Below are 25,311 nucleotides of genomic sequence, written 5' to 3'. Positions count from 1 at the left end.
TGATTGGGCACTAAGTTGAATAGATTAATGAACAAGTAATCTCAAAACCTGACGGGTACCTACGAGAGAGGGCAGGTAGTGGGGCAGGAATCTGCCTCTGGAAGCTACAAAGGGGTGGCAGGAGCCTGGGAGCCTCGTGAAACAGCAGACTTGGCCCAAGAGCAAGGATCCCACCTTGCTCTTAGGGAAAAAGAACATTGTAGAAAAAGATAATATGAAAGGTGGGACCGCAACAACTTAGGGAGCTTCAGGGAGAAAGGAGCTCACGGCCCAGGGTCCCACCTCCACTCAGGGAGGCTCTAAAGCACGTGAGGGTTGAGTGAGAGCCAGCGGTCAGTGTGGCAGGTGGCGCTCTTCTCGTAGGGGACGCGGCCACTTGCTCACTCTGCGCCCTCACCCCGCACCCCCCCTCCCCGAGGCTGGACCTCCCTGGGACCCTCGTGAACCGCCCAGTGAGGTTGAATGGGCACTGGCCAATGGCCAGGCTGGCCGAGGGCAGGGACCTGAATCCCCAGCTCCACGGATTCAGCAAGTGCCACCAAAACCACGGTCACACGATCCGAAGGAACACAAGAGGCTGAGTAACACCGAGGGCGTGGAGTGTGAGAAGGAGGGATACTGCAAGATGTCAGGATCAAGCCAAGAAGCAGGCCGGGGAGTTGATTTTCCATTCGTGAACTAGCTCGACAGGTGGTCCCGACACCTGCCGCTTGCACAGAGCGGCCCAGCACCACCGGCGGCCGGGCACACACACTGGCTCAAGCTCGGCACAGCGGGGCCGCCGAACTGGGGTTCGAAACCCGCCTCCGTCGCTTAGGAGCGGAGGCCCTCGGTCAGCAGAGCATTTAAACTGGCCTTTACTTCCGCCTTGTGTCCCCTGGGGAAAAGAGCACCTATCTTGTCGAATGGCTGGGGAGCTTAAATGAGGAAATGTTTATAACGCGCTTAGCACAGTGCTGGCATACAGTAGGCGCTCAATAATGCTCCTTCCCTAAGAGGCGGTTTAACAAGGCGGCTAAAAACAATGGCTCCAGAGCCAGGCTGTCTGGGTTGGAATTCTGTCACTCAGCAGGTGTAGAAAATGTACCTAATTCCTCTGTTCCTTCGTTTCCTTCTCTAGGTAAAATTATTAATGAATAATAATAATGATTCGTTTCTTTCTCTTGGTAAAACAGAGAGAATCATGCCCACATCACGGATTTATGACGGCGATGTGAATTCACATAAAGCACCCAGGGCAGCGTCTGATACATAGTAACGTTTCCTAAAGTGAAGATATGCTCATTACTCCCTCGTTTGCCCTAGATATGGTGTCAATTCACAGGGCTCTTACTCTCCGTGATGTCAGTGTATCACAGCCGTCTTACTTAGACTACAAACCCTTGGCCTACTGTGTGGGAAAGAGGAAGAGCGGGGAGGGCGGCTGGGTCAGTCCTGTCCCCCTGGGTGGGGGGCAGCTTCCGTGAGCTCGGACGGAAGACGGACAAGCGGGGCCGCGCGGCTGGTCAGCACAGAACACGGTGACATGACAGTTCACCTGCCACAAGAGCACGCGAGCGCCTGACTCCGCCCCCCGGGACCCACTGTCCGTCCAGGGGACACTTGTTCTGACATTATCAACACCAGGCAGCCTCCAAAACAACAGAGACGAGAGAGGTTTCCTGGATATGGCACGTGGGATGCCACTCCGGAGAGATCTGGGGGCACCCTGCTTTGAGCAGTGGTTCTCAGACATGAGCTGCGGATCAGAATCACCTAGGAGACTACAGTTTGACCAATCACTGGGTTCCAGCCCCAGAGTTTCTGATCCAGTACATCTGGAACGGGGCTTGAGACCTGACACGTCTACGTTCCCAGGGGATGCTGATGCTACTCGTCCAGGGACCCCGCTCTGAGGACCTAGAGCACCAGTAGGGGTGGGGAAGATTTCCCATTCCAGCTGCAGTGGGAGGGGGATCTCAGCTGCGAGGAGACCTGAGAGCTCATCGTTTGGAGGGGAAGGAAGGTGACCAAAGCAATTTCTCGGGGGGAAGGTCTGTAATTTAGCACTTGGCCTCATGGCTTGTGAGCTGTGGGCCAGAGCAGGAATCCTGGCAACGGCAGGCCAAACCCGGGCTCCCTTGCCCACAGACGTGGCCTTGAAATGTGTTCTCAAATCACCTGGGGATGGAGATGGAAGGAAAGAGGCCCTGGAAATCTGCCAGGTGTGGAGCCATCAGGCTATGGCGTCTGTGGGAGGCTCGGACGAAGATCTGGTCTCAGAGTCTCAATTTTTACCTGCACCTAACACGATTGGTAAGAACATTCAGGACTCAGTCCAATGGTATCTGAGTTAAACACAAAGGCTCTGCAGCTCCTCGGACCTGGACTGAATCCAGGCTCTGCTGTGTACTGGTGGTGTGTCCTTGGGTAAGTTATTTGGCTTCTCAGAGCCTCAGTTTCTTTATCTGTAAAAGGGGGATGATAGTATCTGCTTCACAGATTTGTTGTGAGGATTATAAGAGCTGACAACAGTGCCTGGCACAAGTTACGTATTCAACAAATGGCAGTTGTTATTTCTTTCCAAGAAGAAAGAAGTCCGAGTTTGGGGGGGGCGGCGGTTATTAAACCACTTCAGGTCACTTTCCAGAATTCTGGATAGAGGAAGAAGGCTGGGGTTCGAGTCCTGGCTCCAGCAGGACCCTCCACTCCTCAATTTATCTGCTTAAAATGTGAAAAAGGATCATCTCTGAATTGTTGAACGAATAACTGATCTCATAGTTATTTTCCCAAAATAAAGTTTGAGAAAACCTTCTAGAAACTTCTAGTCACTTAACGGTAGTACGGAAACCAAAGTTATTATTACAAGCTTTTCAATAAAATCCAGATTGCCTGGAAATGTATGATTTTTTACTCAAACGCAGTGTTGGCCATTCTTCCATGGTTCAAAGTGGAGACTTCTCTTTAAAATAGGAGCAGATGGGAGCAGAGGCTCCCTCTTCAGACCGCTCAGTCAAGAGATCGGGGAGGACCCCCACGTCCCCCAAGGGCACTAAATGCCACAGCCTGTTCCTGGGAGTCGGAACCCATTTGCACCTGCACCGTTGTACACACTCCCTGGGCATGTCGGACAGGTGGTGGGGTAGCTCCCCTGCGAGGCTCGCACAGGACTGGGGGGCGTGGAACATCGGGCAAGTGCGGGGCTTATTTAAAACTCTCACTTGGGCGACGGGAAAGTCAGCTGCCTCATCTGCCCTGTCCAACCCTGGAATCACCTAGATGCCATTAGCTGATGAAGCTACAGACACCCATCCTAGGCCTGAGGACCACGGAGTATGGACCACTCCCCAAAAAAGGAAAAGGGGAACAGCAACCATGGTGCTGAACAGGATGGACCCACTTCCCAGATGAATGAAGGAGCAAGCAAACCAAAGAGAGAATTCCGACAGGAGATAGGATCAGGAACCCACACAGAAAGAGTAAGCTGACTTCCTACCTGACATCGTGGTCCTTCCATCTGGACACATGACGCCCACCACCCATGTACAAAGCAAAGCACACAGCATGTGGGAAGAGAGAATATTCCAAAGACGTAGTTGGGGGCCAGTGGTGCTTCTTCTGGCCTTAAGATGGTCTAAGGTAGCAGCGAACTTCTGGGCCAATAGCTCTGGTGTCTGGTTTCCGGGGACAGGAAGGCCTCGCACACCCCCAGGGGACGGCACTGAGACTCCTCACCTGAATGTGAAGAGAGTCCCCATGTCCAGCATTGACAGCAACTCCGCTTTCGACTTGGGGAAAGACAGCCGGTAGCGCAGTGTCTCGAATGCAGGGACGATCATCGCCTTCTTGGTGTTGGCAAGGTCGAGCTGGATGACAGACTTCCTGAAAGGAGAGGGCAGGCAGAGACAGGGTCCCCGTGAGGCCAGGCAGAGGCCTTTCCCACCTGAGGGCAGGGAGGGGGCACAGGGGGCGGAGGACAGAAAGCCCAAGTCAAAATCTCAGTTTAAAGATGGGGAAACTGAGTCCCGGGGAGGCCAAGCAGCTTGTCCAATACCACTCAGGAGTCCAGAGAAGAAAGGCTGCCTCTGAGTCAAAAAATGGAGTCTCCCTGGAGAGTGAACCGAGGGCAGGCCGGACAGGAGGGGCTGGGAGACCCTCCCTCACTTTCACAGTGAGTGTCCCTGTCAGAGCCAAGCGCAGAAGGCGGGTCTCCGGGGACTCACAGGGGTTGGAGTCCAGCCTGCAGGGTCCACTGGGCTGGCTATCCACTCCTTCTGCACCACTGGCCACATGGGAGCGTCGGACAGCAAGCTGATGAGATGAGCCCCAACCTGGGCATTTCTGAGTCCCATCTCTTGGACTTCTCAACCTCTCGAATCCCCCAGACCCTGAGCCTTGACAGTCACCAGACTGGCCCCATGCCGCCAGCACCCAACACAACAGAGCTCGTATCCCACGTGAGGGTGGGACATTCTCCACGCGCTTCCTCACTCCCACCTTTAAGGCTGCCCTTCTGCTCTACTCCTCTGAGACCCAGCTCCTGCCCTTCTACATTTGTCGGCCACTGCCCAGCTCCGCAGCCATCATTCTGCAAGGGAGAAAGGCTTAGAGAGGGACACAGAGCAGGAGGCTTGAGGCGAACAGACAGGGTTTGAATCCTGGCTCCGTCACTCGGTGAGTCTTGCCGTATCGGGCAAGTAATTTAGCTTCTTACTACCTCAGGTTCCTCCTTCCTAAAATGGGGCAATGCTATCTCCCTCCTGGAACTGTCGCGGAGGCTGAATGAGGTAACATAAATACAAATACCGTTTGGCACACTTGGTACGTGGCTGACCTGTATCAACATATGGTCACTGTTCTACCACAACACGGTCCTTATTCCCCGGCTTGATCTCCCAATGATCCCTTTTGGCCATGACTTTGGTACTTCATTCTGGCTTCCTGCTCAGACCACTGGCTCTTGGGACTCAGTGCCAGAGAAGGCTATTTGCTTATCATCTCTGAAGTAGAGAAAGCCATCTTCCTTGGGGTAATCAAGGCATTGGGAGGCATTTTGCAAAATACTGGAAGAAGTAGCCTTCCATAGCAATGCGACTTACCGCTGTATTACTAAAGTCACTTCACTTTGAACTTGTGCATAAGCAGGGATGGGTCTGCAAAGGGGAGTCATGCTACCACAAAGGAAAACTGTGTTAGCCGAGGCCAGTGTGGGGCAAGAACAGAGCAGCCGTTTGAGAAGGACAAGGCAGGGTTTGGTATCCATGAGTGATGAGGTCAGAGGAAGGACTGGTGTCAGAAGCCAGCCCTGGGGAAGGGGTGAAGGGGTGAAGCGGTTGCATCAGCGCCCCCTAGAGAGGGCGTGGCTGAGATGGACCAGGTCATTTTAGAATCCTCTGAATAGCAGTTGTAATTCATTCTTTATAATTAGGTTTAACTATATACCAAATGCTATATGATCCTGATGTCACTATTTCTGGGGAGACTCATAAAGAATGACACCAAGATAGAATCTGGGTGAGCTATATATAGCCAGTTGGAGGATGAGTAGCCGGAGTCAGCCTGCTTTGGTCTGCATTCCTCTCCTGCTTTGTCTCTCTGAACAATGACTTCCCAGTTTCCAAACATCCGAGATTCCCTCACCCATGGCCAAGTATTCCCTTCTCGATTAATCCTACATTAGACATAGGCAGAATGGGGGCTCGCTGCCTTTCCTCCAGGAAAACTAGATACCTTATATATCGGTTCTGGGAATCGGGGATGGGACACATGGGTCTAGAAGATATCCTTGGACTCACCAGATGGCAAAGCCCCTGCAGCCACCAGGAAGGAGGGAGAGGAGAGGCACCCAGCACGGATGGGTGGTTGCTACTCATTCAACAATCCTTGAGCATACCTACTATGTGCCAGGCCCCATGCTAGGCACTTGCAGACACAGAGTGAACAGAACGGCCCAAGTCCTTCCTGCCTCGTATTTACATTCTTGTTGCAAACATCTCAGGATGCTAAAAGCCCAAGATTGCATTTGCAGCTACTTATGTTAAGATAATTGGGAAAAGCGTGGGAGGCTAGGAGCACTGAACCACAAAGGGATGGGCAAAGCGTGTACACACATCCACAACAGAGGTCTGTGGATGCACGTGTCTGCCTCTGTTACTATTATAATCACGGTTACAGTAGCCACTTCTTGGACTGCCCTGCTCAAAGATGATTCTCTTTCTCATGGTCCCTGCATGTAGGAGCAGCTCTGGGAACACAGGGCCAGGGCTGTGTTCATGGGTAGACGCTTGACTCAAGCTGAGCAAATCAGTTTCTCACTGATCTGAACAGAGATGCCGAGATTGGAAACCGAAGAGCCGACATGCGCTAACGTCAGGCAGTTCTCTAGAGGCTTTTGAACTTCGGCTGCAGAGAAGCCCAGAGCTGCCCGGGTTAATTATGGTCTCAAGTATCGGTTTTCCAAATTCTACTTTGGTGCCATAAGAAATACCACTCGAATGTTTTTTTTTTTTCCTTTTGTTTTGTTTTCCTTTGATTTCTTTTCATTTCAATGAAGCTGCCTACCCTTGGTTTCTGTTGCTTGCAACCAAAGCACGCTGATACATTGCAAGTTCCAGAGTATGCAGACCCAGCAAGCAGCATGCCTTACAAAATGCAGCCCGAGAAAGTCTTATTTCTGTCTGCATAGAGAGCATCAGATCCTGGAGTGCCTTCTAAAACTCCCTTTAAGCTCTCTGAAACACAAACTGCCATAAAGATGGATTTGTAACTAGACAGGTCCATTTCAGATTCAGTCCAAAGAGGTTTGGATATTGATGTCCTGAATGGGTCTCATTATGAAGTTGTTTCAGCAATAAAGTGGTTTCAGGATACCGACTCTGAGCACATCTGCTCACTGAGCTGGGAATGATATAGCTTGGGCCCTTCCGCAAGGTTTCCTGTCCGGTATATCCTTCCCTTGCTGGGGGTTTGCTGACCCCCTGGGGATGCACAATGTGCCTCCACCATTTATCTGGAAAGGGATTCCTGCAGGAGATAGTGTTTCAAATGAGCAGAATCTTCCAGGGAGATTGGCTAGACTGGGAACCAAGAGATGTGAGTGCTGCAGCCAGCCCGGACGAGCTGAGTGACTTTGGGTCATGTCTCGCATCTTTTAGAATGTTAAATCTAGACTGACATGGAAGATTCTGGAAGGTAGCAATCAGACACACTTGGCTTCTAACTTGGACTCTACTGCTCCTCCTAGAAAGTCACTTGAACCATTCTGAGTCTCAGAGTTCATGCTCTTGTTAAATATTTTGGTGAGGAAAAGCACACGTGCACATGGGAGTCCTTGGTGCAATGCCCAGCGCATATTAAGCACCGTGTGTATGGTGGTTAAGCCTGTGATGGTTGCTTTTATGTGTCAGCTTGGCTCGCCTAGGGTGCCGGCTGTTTGATCAAATCATCGAAATGTCGCTGTGAAGATATTTTGTGGACATAATTAATGTTTACAAGCAGTGGACTTTAAAGAAAGGCCCTTGCCCTCAACAGTGTGGGTGGGCCTCATCTAATCAGTTGAAGGATGTCAGCGCCAACACTGAGCTTCCCTAGGAAAGAAGAGATTCTGCCTCTGGACTGTCACTTCAAAATCCTGCCTGAGTTTCCAGCCTGCTGGCCTGTCTTATGGATTTCAGACTTGCCAGTCCTCACAGTGCCTTAAAAGAACTCTCCACCTTGCTGGTTCTACGTCTCCGAAGAATCCTGGTTGATGCACTGGCCTTGCTTCTCGCCCAAGACCCTTTCAAAAATATTCCCAAACCTACTACTAGATTTGTGGACTGAAGAACTCTTTTTTTTTTTTTTTTTTAAGATTTTTATTTATTTTTTGAGAACGATAGTGATAGAGAGCATGAGAGGGGGAGAGTCAAGAGGGAGAAGCAGACTCCCCGCCGAGCAGGGAGCCCGATGCGGGACTTGATCCCGGGACTCCAGGATCATGACCTGAGCCGAAGGCAGTCGCTTAACCGACTGAGCCACCCAGGCGCCCCTGGACTGAAGAACTCTTAAAAGAAGATTTCTACTGAAGTAGCTCAGAACCCTGCTGGTACAACAGAGAGCAAAGCAAATACACTGACTTGGAGCCAGCTGGCCCCGGGTTCAAACTCTGCCTGCCACTCTCTTATGACCTTGGGCACGATATTCAACTTCTCATGGTCACAGGTTCCCCGGCTATAAAATGGAGATGATAACCCTTATCGATAAGGGTCGCTGAAAGGATGAAGCAAAACAGTCCCCCTAGGGCCTGACCCGTGCCTGACTTAAAGTAACTGATAACAAAGGAGCCCACTTCCCCTTTCCGGCTCGGCTTCCGGTGGGCCTCCTGCCAGAGATGGGTGAGTGTGGAGGAGTCAGGAAAGGCAACAGACTCTTGCAACCAGGGCAGGATTTTGTTGCCAACCTGCTTATCTATGGAAACAGAATATATTCGATCTCAGTCTCCAGCCAGCTCTCTGTATCCTTCTGTCAGAAACTATTCAGGTGTTCCTGGCAGAGTAAGTTTGGCCCCTCTGATCTGGTGGAGCTGGAGGCGACTGGGGGCTGGCTGGGGGCGGGGGGGACTGAACACTGGGCAGCGTCTGTCTTCAAGCCCCCCAGGCCTCACGCACATCTTCCCTCAGCGTCTCCCCTCCACTTGCTCAAGTGTGCAAATAGCTCACAGCCTGTTTGGCTCCCACCTGGGAAAAGTGGCGAGCAGGGGGGAGAATGTGAGTGGGTAGTGAGGATTCCTATACCGACCGAGGGGGTGGCCAAGGGCCGCCTGGAGGCTCGTACGGCTTAGCATTATGTCAGACACAGCACAAAGGGGACGCTGTGAGGAAGATGGGCTTCCTGGGGTTTAGAATGACCAAACCCTGCGACTGATCCTGGCAGTGGGTTGTGAGTATGCACGCCCATACACACACATGCGCGCGCACGCATACACACACACTCATACCCCTCCCTCCATCTCTCTCCTTCTCATCCCATCCTCGAGACGGGTCTCTGTCACCAGGGAAACAGCCCAGGAGCCCAGCATGAAGAGATTTCGGGAAAACATCTCAGAGAAGTAAGGAACAATGGTGTGTGGCAGAGTTCTTCCGACTTCAGTGGCGGGGACGTGGCCTCGGGCTGCCCAGGTCCGCCTTCTGGCCGGTTACTTGTCCTCCCTCTTCCACTTCCTGAGTCAGTGATGATGGGGGGTGGTGACAACAGCTCTCCCTGGGGGTCTGTGAGGGCCAAGCAGTCCCCACGCCCTGCAGATGAGAAGCGCCCCGTGCACCCTGGCCGTGACCATGACCGCTGCCCATCCTCGGGCACCGGCCTGACCGCGGTCACAAAGCCTGGCGCCAACGCTGGCCGAGGCTCCGCTGGTTTGTTTCCTCACTCGCTCCGCCACGTGCCAGGCACTGCGCACTCGGGAGACATCAGTAAACACAGCAGGCAGAAAATTCCTGTCCTCGTGGGGCTGACATTTCCGGGACGGAGCCAGAACTGTGAATGAATTACGGAGCATGTCGGAAAACCAGAATTTCTGTGCGGGAGAACAGAGCTGGGTCAGGGGTGTGAGGAATGTCAGGGCTGGGGGGCGGGTTGCAGTTTGAGATGGGGGGGTGCAGGCAGGCCTCGTGGAGAAGGGTAGGCAGTAGGGAAGGGGGCAGTCATGTGGTAATCTGGGGCTGGAGCTTTCTAGGCTAAGGGAACAGCCAGTGCAAAGGCCCTGTGACAAGAGCACAAAGAGGGACAGGGAGAGTCCCTAAACGTGGGGTGTGAGATGTAGTGGGGGCAGGAGAGCTGCAGGTCATAGACGGTCTCATAGATCACTGAAGGCTGGGGGGGCGGGGGGGAAGAACGTCACCCCTCTCTCCTCCAAAGGTGTCCATGTCCTAATCCCAGAAACCTGGTGATCTGGAACCTTCCATGGCAAGTAGGGCTTTGCAGATGTGATTAAGGATGTTGAGATGCGGGAAGAGGACCCTGTGTTATCTGAGTGATCACTAGGCTCCTGATACAAGAGAGGCAGGAGGGTCCGAGTCAGCAAGGAGATGGGATGATGGAAGCAGAGGTGGGGATGACGTGGCCACTAGTCACAGAATGTAGTTCCCCCTAGAAGGCAAGAAACATTCTCCCCTAGAGCCTCCAGCAAGAACGCAGCCCATGGAGACCTTGATTTCAGCCCCGTGATACCGGGTTCTGATCCTGACCTCCAGAACTGCAAGATAAAACTTTCGTGTTGTTTTCAACAGCCACGTTTGTGGTGATTTGTTACCGCAGCTATAGGAGACTGATACCGAGAGGGCTTGGGATTTTACTTAGTGAGTTGGGGCGCCACTGGGGAACTCTGAGATAAGGAGTGAGATGAGCTGCTTTCTAGATTAAGGAATCCCTCCGGCTTCTGTGTGGTAACAGACTGCAGGGTTGCATGGTGGAAGCAGAGAGATCAAGTAGGGGGCTCCCGAGCTGATACGGCTGAGCTAGCTTGGACTTCGAGAGTCACAATGAAGGTGAAAAGAACTGGCCTGGTTCTAGAACCAGCAGGATTTCCTTGCCCACTGGGCATGGGGTGTGAAAGCGGAGGACCGGAGATGACCCAAGGCTCTTGGCTTGCATCATGGGAAGACCGAAGTGTCCATCAAATGAGATGCTGGCGTGAGCTTTTTGGGGAGGATGAGACTTAGGTTTTGAAGAGTTTGTCTGAGATGCTTGAGAGAACTAGGCAGAGATGATGAGGAGGTCGTTGGACACACGAGTTTTGAGGTCAAGAGACAGGGCTGGGTGGGGATATTCTGGGGATCAGTGGCAGGCGCATTTAAAGCCACAAGACTGAACATCACCGAGGGAGGGTAGGAGAAGAGAGGTAGCCATCGGTGAGAACTATAGGGAGGGACTCAGAAGGTCAAAGAACCACCTGGAGACAGGGACGCACTTCAGTAAGCCAAGAGGAAAGAAACGGAGGAGCCATCAGCAGTCGGAGACTGCTGAGAAGTCAAGACGAGAAGTGGAGGCTGACCACTGGATTTTGGCAACGTGGCTTCTTCCTTGATCGCTGGCAACTGGAACAGGACCTGAAGCAGAAGCCGAGACCAGCTAGTCGGTGGGCGTGAGGCTATGGCCATTTGGAAAGGCATTCCCCTAGTTCTGCAGAAATGAATCAAATCAACGTAAGAGCAGGGTCGAATCGTTGGTCAGGAACGGGATCATGTCACCGTGCTGGCCCCGCGTCCCCCATCCGGAATGCACATGGGTGGTCAGAGGGGGGGCTGGCTACAGTGGAAGCAAGATGCTCACAGAGGCCGGGGTAACCGACCAAGAAACGGGACCTTCTACTTGGAAAAAACATACAACCTTGTCACGAGTATCTTGGCTGTAAAAAATGTTTAGTTTCACCTTACGTGATTAGAGGTTGGAAAGAATTGGTGTACATGGTGCAGAGGAGAGGAAATACGTCAAACTTGGGAAATACCCAACCCTTTAGCAATGAGCTGGGAATGAGGAGAGGAGGACCCCCTCTGGGGGTCCCCCAAACGGTCACGCTTGCCTGAAAATGGGACCTGAGTTACATGCCCATTTCCCTTAAAGGCTCAGCGGACTCCTTCCTCTCTACTTGTATGCATTCGACTCTATTCAGAATTCCCTGAAACAAATGCTCCCTCTCTCACGGGTGTGGGCTTGGACACTGGCAACCCTATCTGGTGTCACCATCAGGAAAACAAAATGAGAGAAGTAATATACCTCTGACATAAATAAAAAGGAGAAAGCACAGTCAAGGTTAAAACAGAAAGAAATGGTTTTGCAATTATCTCCTGTTTCAGTCTGTCGGTATTGGGTGTTGGGGGGAGAAGGGGGCAGACCCAGACAGCCGCAGGGCCGGGGCAGGCAGGCTGGTCGAGGACGGTGGACGCCAGGCTTCAGTGCCGGGCAGACACAAGGGAGAAGGATGGGGGTGGGGGGGTGGGATGAACCAGGATCCACGCCTGTCGCCGCGATGCTCTTCAACTCCGGCCCGTGGCAGCCCCGTGGGATCGCGCCATCCGCCGTGTGGCCAGACCGTCTGATGGTTCAAGAGGCGCCAACTAAAATTATTTCAAGACATTGGAGGGCCGAGTCTCTCTCAGGGGAACGCCCGTGTCAAGGGAGGCCGAATAGTAAGAAACAGAGCGTGATCTTTTAGATGACAAGAGACCCTATCTTCATGCCACTGCTGCATTATTGTGTGATCATGGGCAATTTGCTTAACTCTCTGGGCTTTTGTCTCCTTAAATTGGTAATAAATACTTCATAGACTTGGTTATTAAGAGAACTAAGATAATATACTCATTAATTAATGGATATTTATGAGGCCAGACATAGACACGGAGTGCCGAGCTCACAGTGCAGGGAGGGAGGAAGACAGCAGTGCCGGGCTCTGTGGTGCAGGGTCGTAGAGAGCTTCCCACCACTGTCTTCTAAGAAGCAGGAGTTAGTGCGTCCATGGAGGGGGTTCTAAATATTTGCGAAGCTCGGAAATGAGAAAGCACACAGGATTTGGGGGAACTGCATTTCTTAGAAATGCCCGGTACACCGTAGGTAGTCGATACATGGTAATAAAGAGTGCTTATGTGATTTTAGTACCAAGCACCTTAAGCACGTTAGATGCTTTACTTCTTTAATCTTCTTCACTTCTTTAATCATTGCCGCGTGTGAGAGACACTAGTATTTCCGGTTTACTGATAAAGTCATGAAAACTCCAAGAGGTTCAGCAATTTGCCTTATAACCTAGCTGGCAGGTGCACCCACCACCATCATCTCGTCATCCTCAAGGGAAGAAGGCAATCGCTGTATCCGTTAAGGCTGCACCAGCTTGGAAATAACCGGGAAAGATCATCACTCACGGGCTCTGTCTGAGTCAAGTCTTGTTAACGCGGTGACTTTGCAACCGGAGCAATGAGCCTCTTGGAGTCCACGGGTCAAGGCAGCTGATGGAACAGCGGTTTGGGACCGGAAGGGAGGGACACGGCCAGAGGCCAGCACACGACAGTGTCTGGAGAGGTAGAGACGTGTGCACTGACCTACTGGCTTTACTGGGCCTCCTACGTTGGTGATTTCCTTCCTTCAAACTACTGGAATCTGCCATTGACCCCCTGGACCTGGCCAAGGTCAGCAGTGTCCCCTCCTTGTCAAATCTGGCAGACTTGTCCATGCTTATCTTCCTCACCTCCTCTCTCCTTTGGTGCTAAGACCACTCCCTCTGCCCACAGCTGGGGAACTCCATCCCAGAATTCTGGAAGCATCTTCCCACTTGCTACGGCTTGGATCAGGGAATTGCTTTGTGCATCAGTTCTCGTGGTGCTGGTTACCATCTGGGTACCTCCTGTAGCCTCTACCCCTTGGGCAGGGATGGTGGGGGGGGGATCCTCGATCTGTGTCCATGCGAATTTCTGCTCCCACAACGGAACAGGCTGAGCTGATATTTGTGGTGATGTCATGAGTGGCCGAGGCCGGTGCTGACAAGCGACACACTGTTGGGAACTGCAGGCTGAAGGCCCCAGGGCTGCCGTGAAAGCCAGGAGACAGGGAGGCTCATCAGCCCTCGGAGCGCTGGATTGGCAGAGGCCAGCCCAATGTCGGAGGGCATGCTGTTTGATCAAACCCGAGCTGTAAGGAGTCCAAGCGGTTCTCCCAAGTTCCCGGGGACTGAGGTGAAAGTTATATTAAAAGGGGATGGGAGGCAGAAAAGTAGCTTTATGCTGGAGCGCCCACCTGTTTCAGAAACCCCAGAACAGCCTCACCCTTTCTCTTAAGGCTCTGTGCTCAGCCAGCAGCAGGAGCTTGGTTCCTGCCCCCTCTCCTGGCCTTGATGCATCCCCTGGATGTCGGGCCTCATCTTCTCTGGGCCCGGTTCTTTGGGGACTGTTTCACGCGCTGGCAATGGTGGGAGGTGGCGGTTCTAACGGCCTGCAGTTGCCTATGTGCACCTGCCGGCCCTGCCAGGCCTGAGGTCAGGGGTGACCCTTGCTCATGGCTGGGTTTCTAGCGCCACACAGTAGGCACTCAACAGATGTACAGGGAAGGCAGGAATCGGTCTGTGGTTGGCATATGGAGAAGAAGATGGTATTGTGAAGACCGTCCTTTGGAGATGACAGAGTTTCCAAAGCAGCGTTGAAATTGTAGTCCTGCCACGTAATCCATAGGACTTTGGGGCAAATTTATCTTCTGCATTTTCATCTTCCCGCTTGGATAATGGGAATGAAGGCCCTGAGCACTGCCTGTGTTGTCATAAAAAAGGGAAGACGTGTCGGGCACCGAGCACGGCCCCGGGTGCACAGAAGGCGCTTGCCAAGTGCTCTTCCTTCCCGTTCCTTCCACGGACTGCTGTGCCTGCATATTCTCCTGCGACGTTCTCCAGGAGGACACGGGCGCGGCGGGGGTGATCTCTGCCGGGAGAGAAAGCTGAGGCACACATCTGAGACTCACCCACCCCCTCCTGATTTCAGCTTCTTCCTGGAACCGAGAGCGTGGGCAGGGTGCAAACCGAACCTGCGAGTGAGCAGGCAGGTGGTGAGGAGCAGCAGGCTAATGCGGCCACGGATGTAACCAACCAGGGAGGGGCAACGAAAGGCATTTGCGTGTGTGCGCGCGCGCGTGTGCATATGTGTACCTGTGCACGGCTTGCATCTCGGGGAGGCTAGCAGAGGCCCCTGTCTCCGGCTGCCCCCCACACCCCGTAAACTGCCTAGCTGCAACAGCACTAGATAGAAGCATGGCTTTCCACCGGGATGCCTGGGCATCATCTGAGCACCACCTCTGAGGACTCCGCAACCTCCCTCGGGGCCGGGGAAGGCAGGGGCAGAGTGCACTTGTTCCTGGCGCTGATAACCTGGAGGCAGGCCCTGGCCCAGCCGGTCCTGCTTCCTCCCCGAACACCGAACACGGAGACAGGTAACAGGGCGTGCTCAGCCTCTATTACGGTTGCTTAGGAAATGAGCTCCTGGCGGACAGGATTCCAGGAGGTGTGTGGGGACAACAGCAAAGACTTGCAAATGAGGGTGATGAGGCTGCCCACGGAGAGTCTAAGTGTAAAATATACACAGAATGCATGAGGCCGGAGATGGGCAGAATCTTCTGGAGAGCCAGGGGGGGCGCCCAGGCCCCCAGCAAGATCCCGTGGCTCTAAACAGACAGCATTAACATATCCAGAGAGAGAACCTGTCAGTCAGAGAGGGGTAAGGAAGAAAGAGAAGCTAAAAATGAGCTTGGGGGCCAATTTTAAAAACATGAAACAGCTCCAGTTACGGGGCCACGCTCTGTGCCGGGGACTCTGTACTCATCACCTCCTGTAACTCCCAACATCCCGATTCACTCCTATTTAATTACCCCACAGGGCTACACTTTTTGCAGGAGCGCCTTCTGCATGCTGGCGATGTGTCAGGTGCTGACTGGGGGTTACAGGAGGGCAGCTCTTGGGCAGGTGGCCAGGATTCAGGTCCCATCTGGGCACTCGCCATCTTGTGCTCTCGAACAAGTGACACCTTTGTGGGTGTGGTGGGGTATGAGGACTAAATGGGTTATCTCATGCAGACGCCAAGACAGTTCTCCAGTGCATGGAATGAACTTCCAAATATGACCGCGGTGATGGTCATGGCCATCATGGTGGTGGTGGAGATGGGCCCATCAGGCAATGGGATCAATAAACAGGTTAAGCAAAGAACATCTCAGATAAGCCCAGGATAAGCGACTTGCCCACGTGCCAAAGCCACACCTGAGGGCAGGCTACTTAGTCTAAACCACCTCATCTCTAATAGGAGGTTAAATGACAAGACACATGCAAAGTGCTGGCTACAGTGCCTGGCACATAGTACGTGCTCAGTAAACGTGAAACGTCATCGAGATAGCAGAACTCAAATGATGAATTAACCCGAGGAAGTGCCACCTAGTCACGGCTCATGGAAGGCAGCCAGTTGGCTGTGCCTGGTGCTATCTCTACCTGGTCTTGTTCGAATTTCAGCAGCTGGGTGTGCCAGGGGACATCTGACGGGGGAGGGTGGTTAGCCATCATCCTGGAGGGAACAGAATAAAACTGAAGTCTGTCACTCCTGTACACTGTCAGGATACAGTCTCCATGCAGGGTGGTGTGTGTGTCCCCTAGAAAGCAAAGGCGACATTTGCGGAACAGAGCAGATGTTATAAGTTCCAGGCATTGAACAAAGATGAGGATTCTGCAGGATTAATGAAAGAGGTGGGGAGCCTGCTCAGTCTCATGGATATGGAATGCCCCAGCTAAAGGGAGCTGTTTCTACCGTCCACCTTCGATTCCTCTGCCATTCTGGAACATTCTTTGAAAATGCCAAGAGGTATCATGCCTTTACGCCTGTTAGTCCTTAAACCGCATCACCAACTGTCTGGGTCTTTTCAAGGTCATCCCTGTGCACGCGTACTGGGTCATCTGCTTGTGAGTCTGTGCCCCTGTATCTTTTCTATCTGGTTCTGTACTGATAACAAGAATGACAGTGACAACTATAGTTGAGGGGGGGCCCCTAGAACATAGACCCCCTGCTCATCGTGGTAGCCCCAGCCGTGCAAGGTCATGGAACGAAGCATGATTCACAGCACTGTGCCTGGTGCTGTCCAAATACTATTACATTTCATCTTCCCAGGACCTTAAGAGGGAAGAAGTAATGCGATCCCCATTTCACAAATGAAACAAAAGTTACAGGAAGTTAAGTACCTTTCTGAAGGTCAACGAAATGCTGAGTAAGGAGTGCTCAGCGTTGAAAGGCAGGTCTGAATGACTCCAGGGACGGCCCTGTCACAAGGCAGCACGCTGCCTGGCATTTAACAGGTGCTCACTACATATTTTTTTGAATCAATGAATGTAAGTATACAGCTTCTCAGTTTATAAGAAAAATGGCTGTGATGGTTATCTGGAGTGACCTGGCTATCCTGAAGTTGGCAGTTTGCAACGGGAGGGGCTGGGGTTGGGGGCCCGGCGAAGAAGTGCAGTTCTGAGTGTTGTGAGCAGGACAGAAAATTAACTCCTGTTGAATCCCTACTAGCCCCCTGCAGGAGGCTATTATTAGCCCCTTAACTGAGAAAACAGAGGACCGGAGAGACTAAGTAAGCCGCCCCAAGTCACACACTTGGTAAGCTCTCCAGACCCAGGATTCAAGCGCAACTCTGCCACGCCCTGCTGAGTCCCACCTGACGTTTCTGAAATCGAGTGAAAGCCACACATCTACAAGCCCGTTCTTTAGAATAAACCGGCAAAGGGGTGGGAGGGAGATTTTACTGGAACTCTGCAGCTGTGTCCACGCAAATAACTGATTTCATTATTTTCCAATTGATCCGTTTGTTTTTGCTGTAATATTCGCTGGTTGCTAAGCAACCGCTGAGGGAGCACTGATGCTGAACTGTTTGGGGAAAGCAAGTAGCCCCCCTCCCCAAAAAAGGTGCGATATGATTGTTTGAGAAGGGGGATCCAGTCAGAGGGCTGCCAATCAGCCTGCCTCGGCGTCCTGGGGTTTTGAGAGTGATCTGGCCCCTTCCAGAAGCGAGCAGGCTGTCCTAGAGGGAAGTCCACTTGCGCCCTCTGACGCCAACATTTAGCTTCGCTGGGGCCTCGGTTTGGCCACCTGTTGTAACAGGTACCTCACAGAGAAGTGTGGGACCGCGGCTGGCACAGGTTAAGGGCTCAAAAACCTGTAACTACCAGCATTTGCAATGTTATTAACATCTTAACAGAGTTTGGGTAGAGCATTTGGTTGGGCATTTTTGCCGAAGAGGTTAGTCTCTAAGAGGGTCCGCGGGCCTTGTTGGGGTCCACAACTCTCATGGCAAACCGTACCCGTAACCTCATCCCAAACTAATGATATGGCTGGTCACGAAGCACATCCAGTTTTAGTGTTTGGGTCAGAAACACACTCATCCCACTCACTGGAAGAAAATTTTCCATAAGCCAATGGCAAGCCAATATGGTTATCTTCTTATGAAAAGAACAGTACATGATTCTTTGGGGCTTCTGATAGAATCCTAGTCCTCACCTGTTCTCAAAATTCTGGTACCTAGGAATTATCTAGGTCAGAGGTCACAAACCAGTGGCACAGGATGGGGGCGGGAGGTTCTATTCAGCCTGAAGACATATTTGGTCTGGGACTCCATAGTGTATTTTAAAAAATTAGTGGTCAACATTAAATATCAAAACACAAAAATCCAAGTATCCAGCTCCTCTTGAAAAACACGAAGACTGGGGCACCTGGGTGGGCTCAGTCAGTTAAGCATCCGATCCTTCGTTTCAGCTCAGGTCGTGATCTCTGAGTCATGAGATCCAGCCCTGCTGTGGGCTCCATGCTCAGCAGGGAGTCTGCTTGTCCTTGTCCCTCTCCCTCAGCACCTCCTCCCCTCCCACCCCTGCTCACACACTCTCCCACCCTCTAAACTATATAAATAAAATCTTAAAAAAAAAAAAAAAGAGAAAAATATGAAGACCTTAGCCCTGCTGCCCACTCTCCCCAAAGCAATCATGCCACATCTGGAGTGGAGAGAAGCCAAGAGCCTAAGATGGGAGCCATGGTCTCTCTAGAGAATCTTACTCAGCATTCTTGGCTCCTTTGGGCTAAGGTCCTGGCCCCTGCAGGCATCTGCCTTTATGACACCTGATATAAGATCATTTCTTCACTTGACAATGAGGAAACAGGCTGAAAACAGAATTGCTGGAAGTCACACAGTTCACTACGGCACCAGGGTGAGCAGGACAGGAGTCCTGGGCCTCAGCAAGCGTCCTGTCCACCATAACTCTCAAAAGTCAATGCCATGATATCCTGCCCAGTCCAGGAAGGACTTGGGCACAGCAGAGCAGGAGGCGACCGGCATGAGAGACGGGCCACAGAAGCAGGACTTCTGAGTATAGGCTTTGCAAAGGAAGACTTGGGTGGCAGCACTTGGGAGATTCCCACCTTCCCTTTCAAAGTCCAGACACCTTGGCAGACAGTTCCTGACTTCAGCTGCCGAATCTCTCACTGGTCCGTCTACCCGTCACCCTGCTGCTTCTGATCCCTGCATCGGGCCCTCCGTGCCTCTTGCCTGGATTAACACAATAGTCCCTTCACTTACCCCCCTTGCTCTGGCCCTGCTGATTCTGATCCTTCGAAAGCCACTAGAATGATCTTCCCGAAACAAACATCTAATCTGCCCATTCTCCCAGTGACCTTCCACTGCTCTCCTCCCTCATGGAGCCCACACTCCTCAGCATGTTTTATAAGAAGTCCTGCGGGACCCACCCCAGCTTACATTTCTGGCCACATCGTCTCTTGTTGCTCTCCCCGTCAAGGCCCTGGCCACCTTGCACCTCTGGAATGGACGGCTCCTTCTGTCTGGAACATCGCCACCTCCACTGGCGGACTCTAACTCAGCCTCCGTTTGGATCTGTCTTCTTCAGGATGTCCCTTCCTCCCATCCCCAGACTAGGTGAATCCCACTGGGAGGGGACACCCCCATCACAGAATCTAAAGAATCTGCATCTTTAATTAACTGTCATTCCTGCTGGTCTGTAAGTGCTGGGATTCACAGGTCCTATGTCTGGTTCACAGATATGGCGGCACATAGTAGTAGGTACCTTATAAAAGTTTACCCACTAAATGAATGAAAAGATGAATGAATACTAAAGATGGAGCAGAAGAATGAAGAAAGTCACAATGTCCGGTCATTCTAGACAGGCAAGCCATGGCTTTTCCGGTCTCAGTTTCCACATGTGTACTTTACAAAGAAGACTGGACAATACACCTCAACATCCCAAGACCAAATAATCCCACTAAAAAATAGGCAAAAGACATGAACAGGTATTTCTCCAAAGATGACATCCAGATGGCCACAGACGCAAGAAAAGATGCTCATCAACACTCATTCATCATCAGGGAACTGCAAATCAAAGCCACAATGAGATATCACCATGCACCTGTCAGAATGGCTAAAATCAACAACACAAGAAACAACAGGTGTTGGCGAGGATGCTGAGAAAGGGGAACCCTTGTGCACTGTTAGGTAGGAATGCAAACTGGTGCAGCCACTCTGGAAGACAGTATGGAGGTTCCTCAGAAAGTTAAAAATAGAGCTTCCCTATGACCCAGCAATCGCACTACTGGGTATTTACCCCCCAAATACAAAAACACTAATTCAAAGGGATACATGCAGCATTATTTACAATAGCCAAGTTATGGAGGCAGCCCAAGTGTCCATCAAAAGATCAACGGGTAAAGAAGTTGTGGTACATATATACAGTGGAATATTACTCAGCCATAAAAGGAATGAAATCTGGCCATTTGCAATGACATGGATGGAGCTAGAGAGTATCATGCTAAGAGAAGTCGTTTAGTCAGTGAAAGACAAATACTGTACGATTTCACTCATATATGGAATTTAAGAAACCAAACAAATGAGCAAAGTTAAAAATAAACAGACAGAGAGGTATATCAAGAAATAGACTCTGAACTACGGAGAACAGACTGCTGGTTACCAGAGGGAAAGAGGGGGCGGGAAATGGACGGATGAAACAGGTGATAGGGATTAAGGAGTGCACCTATGGTGATGAGCGCCAGGTGATGTGTGGAAAAGTTGAGTCACTATATTGTACCTGAACTGATATTACACTGTATGTTAACTATACGGGAATTACAATGAAAAACTTAATTAAAAAAAGAAGACTGGACAAGATCATTTCTTCTCACTCAGGGTAGGGTCTCTGGACTTCTGTAGGGCCTATGGAAGAGAGCAGCAACATTTTAGGAGCGATGTGCAATATTTCAAACTCCCCAAGGGGAACCACGCACCTTCCCGTAACAAGGGGCCAAAGGCCAACCAAGCCTCGGGTGACTTGGCATTAAGAACGTGTAAATTAGGGCGCCTGGGTGGCTCAGTTGGTTAAGCGACTGCCTTCGGCTCAGGTCATGATGCTGGAGTCCCGGGATCGAGTCCCGCATCGGGCTCCCTGCTCGGCGGGAAGTCTGCTTCTCCCTCTGACCCTCTTCCCTCTCATGCTCTCTGTCTCTCATTCTCTCTCTCTCAAATAAATAAATAAAATCTTTAAAAAAAAAAAAAGAACGTGTTAATTAGTAGGCAATGCTGGTTAGCTCCTACTGAGTAAGGTCAAGATGCTATTTGAGATGCTATTAGAGGTGACCCGCATGGGAGATTAATAGCATTTTTGATCAATACAACATAGGAACAGAACACAGAAACAATCTGTTACTGTGCGGTTTTTTTAAAACACGAGGCCCATGAGATAAAATAATAAAAGAGTTTGGAGGTGGGGAGCAGACTACAGATCCTTAGGAGAGGGCCAGTTCACCTCCAGCTCCTTGGAATGAAGGCCCCTCAGGTGCTCCTGCAGAAGAGCCCCTTCGCGGGGAGGACGGGGCTGCAGTCTAATCCTCAAGCCTCTCTTTTCTTGGTGGAGGGCGCCCCCCCCCATCTGTTCCTTTGGGAAGCCCTCGCCCCCATCCCCGCCCCCAGACTCCCAGAGCTTGTGATGCTGCAGGCTGGGGGGGCTTCCGAATCTCCCGGAATCAGGCGCTGAAAGCACGGTCTGGCCACACGGGGGCGCCCTCAGCCCACACACGGGATTCCAAGGCCCGGCACAGAGCAGGACGACAGACCAGTGCGGGGAGCCCTGTGCGGGGAGCCCTGTGCGGGCATCAGGAGTTGGGACAGCACAGCCCATGCTCTTTGGGAAGACACCTCCCATCCTCCCTGGCTGGGGGTCATGCCGCCCCAGCGCAGCGGACAGAGGCAGGAAAGGGCTCCTCCCGCTCACAGGGGAGGGACTGAAGTTAGGAAATCCTACAGAGACAGTAAGAGAAAGACTGAGACAGAGACAGACAGAGTGAGGGGAGGGCAAGAGAGCAGGAGAGAAACAACTCTACTCTATTCCTGCCCTGTCTGGGGACAGTCAGTAACCCCAGAGTAGCCAGGCAAGTATGGAGCTGGGCGCCTGCCCACCTGGAGTCTGACAGACACTGGTTCCAATCTTGGAGCAAAGCCGTGTGGACGGGAGCAGGGGACTCTGCTTCTCCGAGCCTCGCTGTTGCCCACAATAAAAGGGGGGAACGCTGCCAGCCTTTCGGGCTTGATGTGTGGATCCAGCAGGATAATTAGTAAGTGCAAACCATCTCTCCCGGTACCTGGACTCAGGCACGTATCACCCAGCAGCAGAGAGAATTCATGCCAACAAAAGCCAGAAATAAAGGATTAAAAAAAAAAAAAAAGGCTTGACCAGTTACATCTTGATTTACACCTCGTGACTTTAGTTTAGCTGCACGGGGACTGTCGGGCTGTATGAATTCAGCAGTCCCTTTCCGTCCAGACTGGTTGTCATTCCATAACAAATGTCGCTCCCCACACAGCTCTCCAGCCTTCCATGGGCTGAGGGCCTTCTCCAGCTGCTGGACGGCTGCCCTGCCATGTGGGCAGAGCTGGGACGGGTCACTGGAGAGTCATAGAGGCAGCTGAGACGGCGACTCAGCCCACGGCTCTGCAGTCGGACTGGCTGACCCCGGCCTCCACGTGGGTCAGTGTGTAACCGTGGGCTCGCAGCTCCCGATCTCAGCCCCACGCACTCCCGTCTGGGAAATGAAGGTAATAATAGTGGCCGGCCCAGGGACCGCAGCGGGAGGGAATGAACTCCTACTCGTCAGGCACTCAGAACAGTGCTAGCCTTCACCATCACTTTGCTTTGTTTTACAGAATAGGAAGTGATCTTTCTAGAATGGTTAGATGAAGGTCATCTGATCCCAAACTGGAAGAGGGAGGACATGTTTCCCTAGCAGCTAGAGAGAGAGAGCATTAGACCGGGAGCCAAAGAGACATGTCTGAGACCACCTGCCACTTTTAACATTTCGGTATGCAAAGTGGGGTTCTGGCCTGTTCGTCAGGAAAACGAGGACACTAGATTGCCTAAATGGCCCTGCCAAACCCGGTGGGCAGTGCTCTATCTCTGGGTGGACGTGGGCAGGTGCAGTCCCCTTTTGGGTCCCAGCTGCCCCATCTTTAAGAGGGAAGACCTGGACGGGAGGATGCTCCCAGGGAGTGTTCTAGTCCCGGTGCCGCCCAAGCCGGTGTCCCCCGGGCCTCACCTGAGGTACTCATAGAGCCCATACATGGGCAGGAAGTCGATGTCAGACAGGAACATGTAGGGCGTGCCCACGTGCTTCATGGCCACGTTGCGTAGCAGGTTCACAGGGTAGAACTGGCCCTCCTTGTACACGATGTGGTAGGCCACGTTGTGGCGGCTCATGAGCACCTCGGAGCCCTGCGCGTAGCGGAGGAACTGCTGGGCTTCGGCGTCCGACAGGTAGAGGGCCAGGCTGATGGGTCCTTCCCAGTGCTTGCAGATGGCCTCGAGCATCTGGAGCCTGGAGGAGACAGGAAAGCTGAGCCCGCCGTGGGGACCTGGGCCACGCGCCACGCGGCCAGCCTCCTGGGGCCGGACGCCACCTCCACGGACACCTGGTCAGCCCGCTCCAAATCCAAGTCCCTGCTCTAACCTTCATCACTGTGTGATGGGGGCCAACCCCCAAAGCTCAGTTCCTTTCATCTCTAAAATCGGCATAAACACACTTACCTGGCTGTTTCTTGCTTTATCTGCTTCCAGATGAAGGTGGGATACCGACAGAGTCGCATCCCACTGTAAGCGTTCTCTTCTCAGACTCCTTTTTCCATGGGGGGGGATGGGGGACGGGACGATTACATTAACTGATGTAAGGGTCCCCTTCCAGCTCACAACACCTGTGCCTCTCCTCTCTCAGCAAAGATGTCTCGCAGCTGCCCTGTTCTGCTAAAGCAGGGACCAGCATAGAAGATTTAGCCAAACCGAGGCCCTAAGTTACAAGGAGCATTAAAACACGAGTGATGACAACTATGATCACCAACTCATTAACTATGCACCAGACCCTTTCCGGAACTCCCCCAACAACCCTGTGCACGGCTGTAATTTCCCTCATTTCCCTGATGGAGAAACTGGGGATCCAGATGTCCGGTCAGCTTGGATCCTTGGACTTGGACCAGACCCGTCCAGACGGGTACCGGGACAGGGCCTTGGCGACAGTGAGAACAAACACACACTGGGCGTTTGGCAAGGGAACCGAAAAACACGTGAACGCGAGGGACAAAAGTGTGCCTGGCGCGATGCTGTCTTCATTTGTCAGAGCCCTTACTGCCCCAGGGTCCCGGCCAATTTTTCGAGGCTACAAGAAAGGCACAGTGCCAAGGATTATGGGGCGGGGGGTGGGGGGGGGGAGAAGAAAGCCCAGAGAAAAAACCAAAAGGTGCTTCCAATGGAGAGGATTCTACAAAAATGTTTGAAGAGAAATCTATGAAGATTTTTTTTTCCCCAAAGGCATTAGAAGTGCCTGGCAGATCAGATCTATGGTTAAGAAACCGCAAAAGCCTATTTCAATTTTTTCCCTACCCAGCAAGAGGTACATAATCAGCGGTCTCCTGGTAGGAATGCCCACTTTATTCGGACAATTACCAGGAAATAGATTCCATGCATTTCCCTGCTTCTAAACAAAAGAAAATGGGCACACCTATCTTATGTCAGTGGCTTTCTTGATGGACTTTCAGAGTTTCCTCTCTAATTCTGTGAATCGCTATTGTCAGGAGTTGCTTCCTCTTTCATGATGGAGGATTAAGATATTCATCAGGGTAAAATGCCCTCCATTTCTCATACTTTAGAACACTTACTAATCAAATTGCCCGGAGCCAGTTTTCTAAGAGGCTCTGCCTTCTCCACAAGGCCGACTTGCCCTGGGATCTGCGTTCGGCTTCTGCCGCAGGCCCGGGTCTCTGCTGGGCTCCGAGAACCTGGGGTTTTTTTTTTTTTTTTTTTTTTAAAGATTTTATTTATTTATTTGAGAGAGAGAGAGCACATGAGAGGGGGGAGGGTCAGAGGGAGAAGCAGACTCCCTGCCGAGCAGGGAGCGCGATGTGGGACTCGATCCCGGGACTCCAGGATCATGACCTGAGCCGAAGGCAGTCGCTTAACCAACTGAGCCACCCAGGCGCCCAGAACCTGGGGTTTTGAGTGATCCCACCTGCACCTCACTTTCGCTGTCTGTGAAATGGAGGGGACTGTGCATTCGGAAGGGACAGCTGTTCGTACAAATCCTTTGAGATCTGGGGAGTGAAGGGCAAGAGCGCTTTCTAACATGTGGATGTAAGAGCTCCCGTGTGGGAGGCACGCGTGTCTGGCGGGAAGAGAGGCCAGCTCCCATGGTGGAGCGCCCCCCCCCGCCCCCACCGCCTGGGATTTTGACTCTGTGTCTGAGTTTTCGGAGCAGGGAGCAAGAAAGA

At 52.1% G+C, this 25,311-nt stretch overlaps 1 protein-coding gene across 5 annotated transcripts in view; it reads right to left on the bottom strand.

Annotated features, from left to right (window-relative positions):
* LARGE1 (LARGE xylosyl- and glucuronyltransferase 1) overlaps window positions 1–25,311 on the bottom strand; it is a 514,447-nt gene that overhangs the window by 6,034 nt on the left and 483,102 nt on the right. For all 5 annotated transcript variants that reach the window (XM_034987635.1, XM_034987636.1, XM_034987633.1 and 2 more), the window contains 2 exons: window positions 23,094–23,372; window positions 3,715–3,861 (listed from right to left, as the gene is read on the bottom strand). In XM_034987635.1, the coding sequence (XP_034843526.1) occupies window positions 3,715–3,861; window positions 23,094–23,372 (426 nt within the window). The remainder of the gene's footprint in view (window positions 1–3,714; window positions 3,862–23,093; window positions 23,373–25,311) is intronic.

The sequence above is a fragment of the Mirounga leonina genome, unplaced genomic scaffold (assembly GCF_011800145.1).
Source record: "Mirounga leonina isolate KUSES-001 unplaced genomic scaffold, KU_Mleo_1.0 Mir_418, whole genome shotgun sequence".
Lineage (NCBI taxonomy): Eukaryota > Metazoa > Chordata > Mammalia > Carnivora > Phocidae > Mirounga > Mirounga leonina.
Note: the sequence above shows the minus strand (reverse complement) of the source record. Positions and strands in the feature narration are given on the sequence as shown.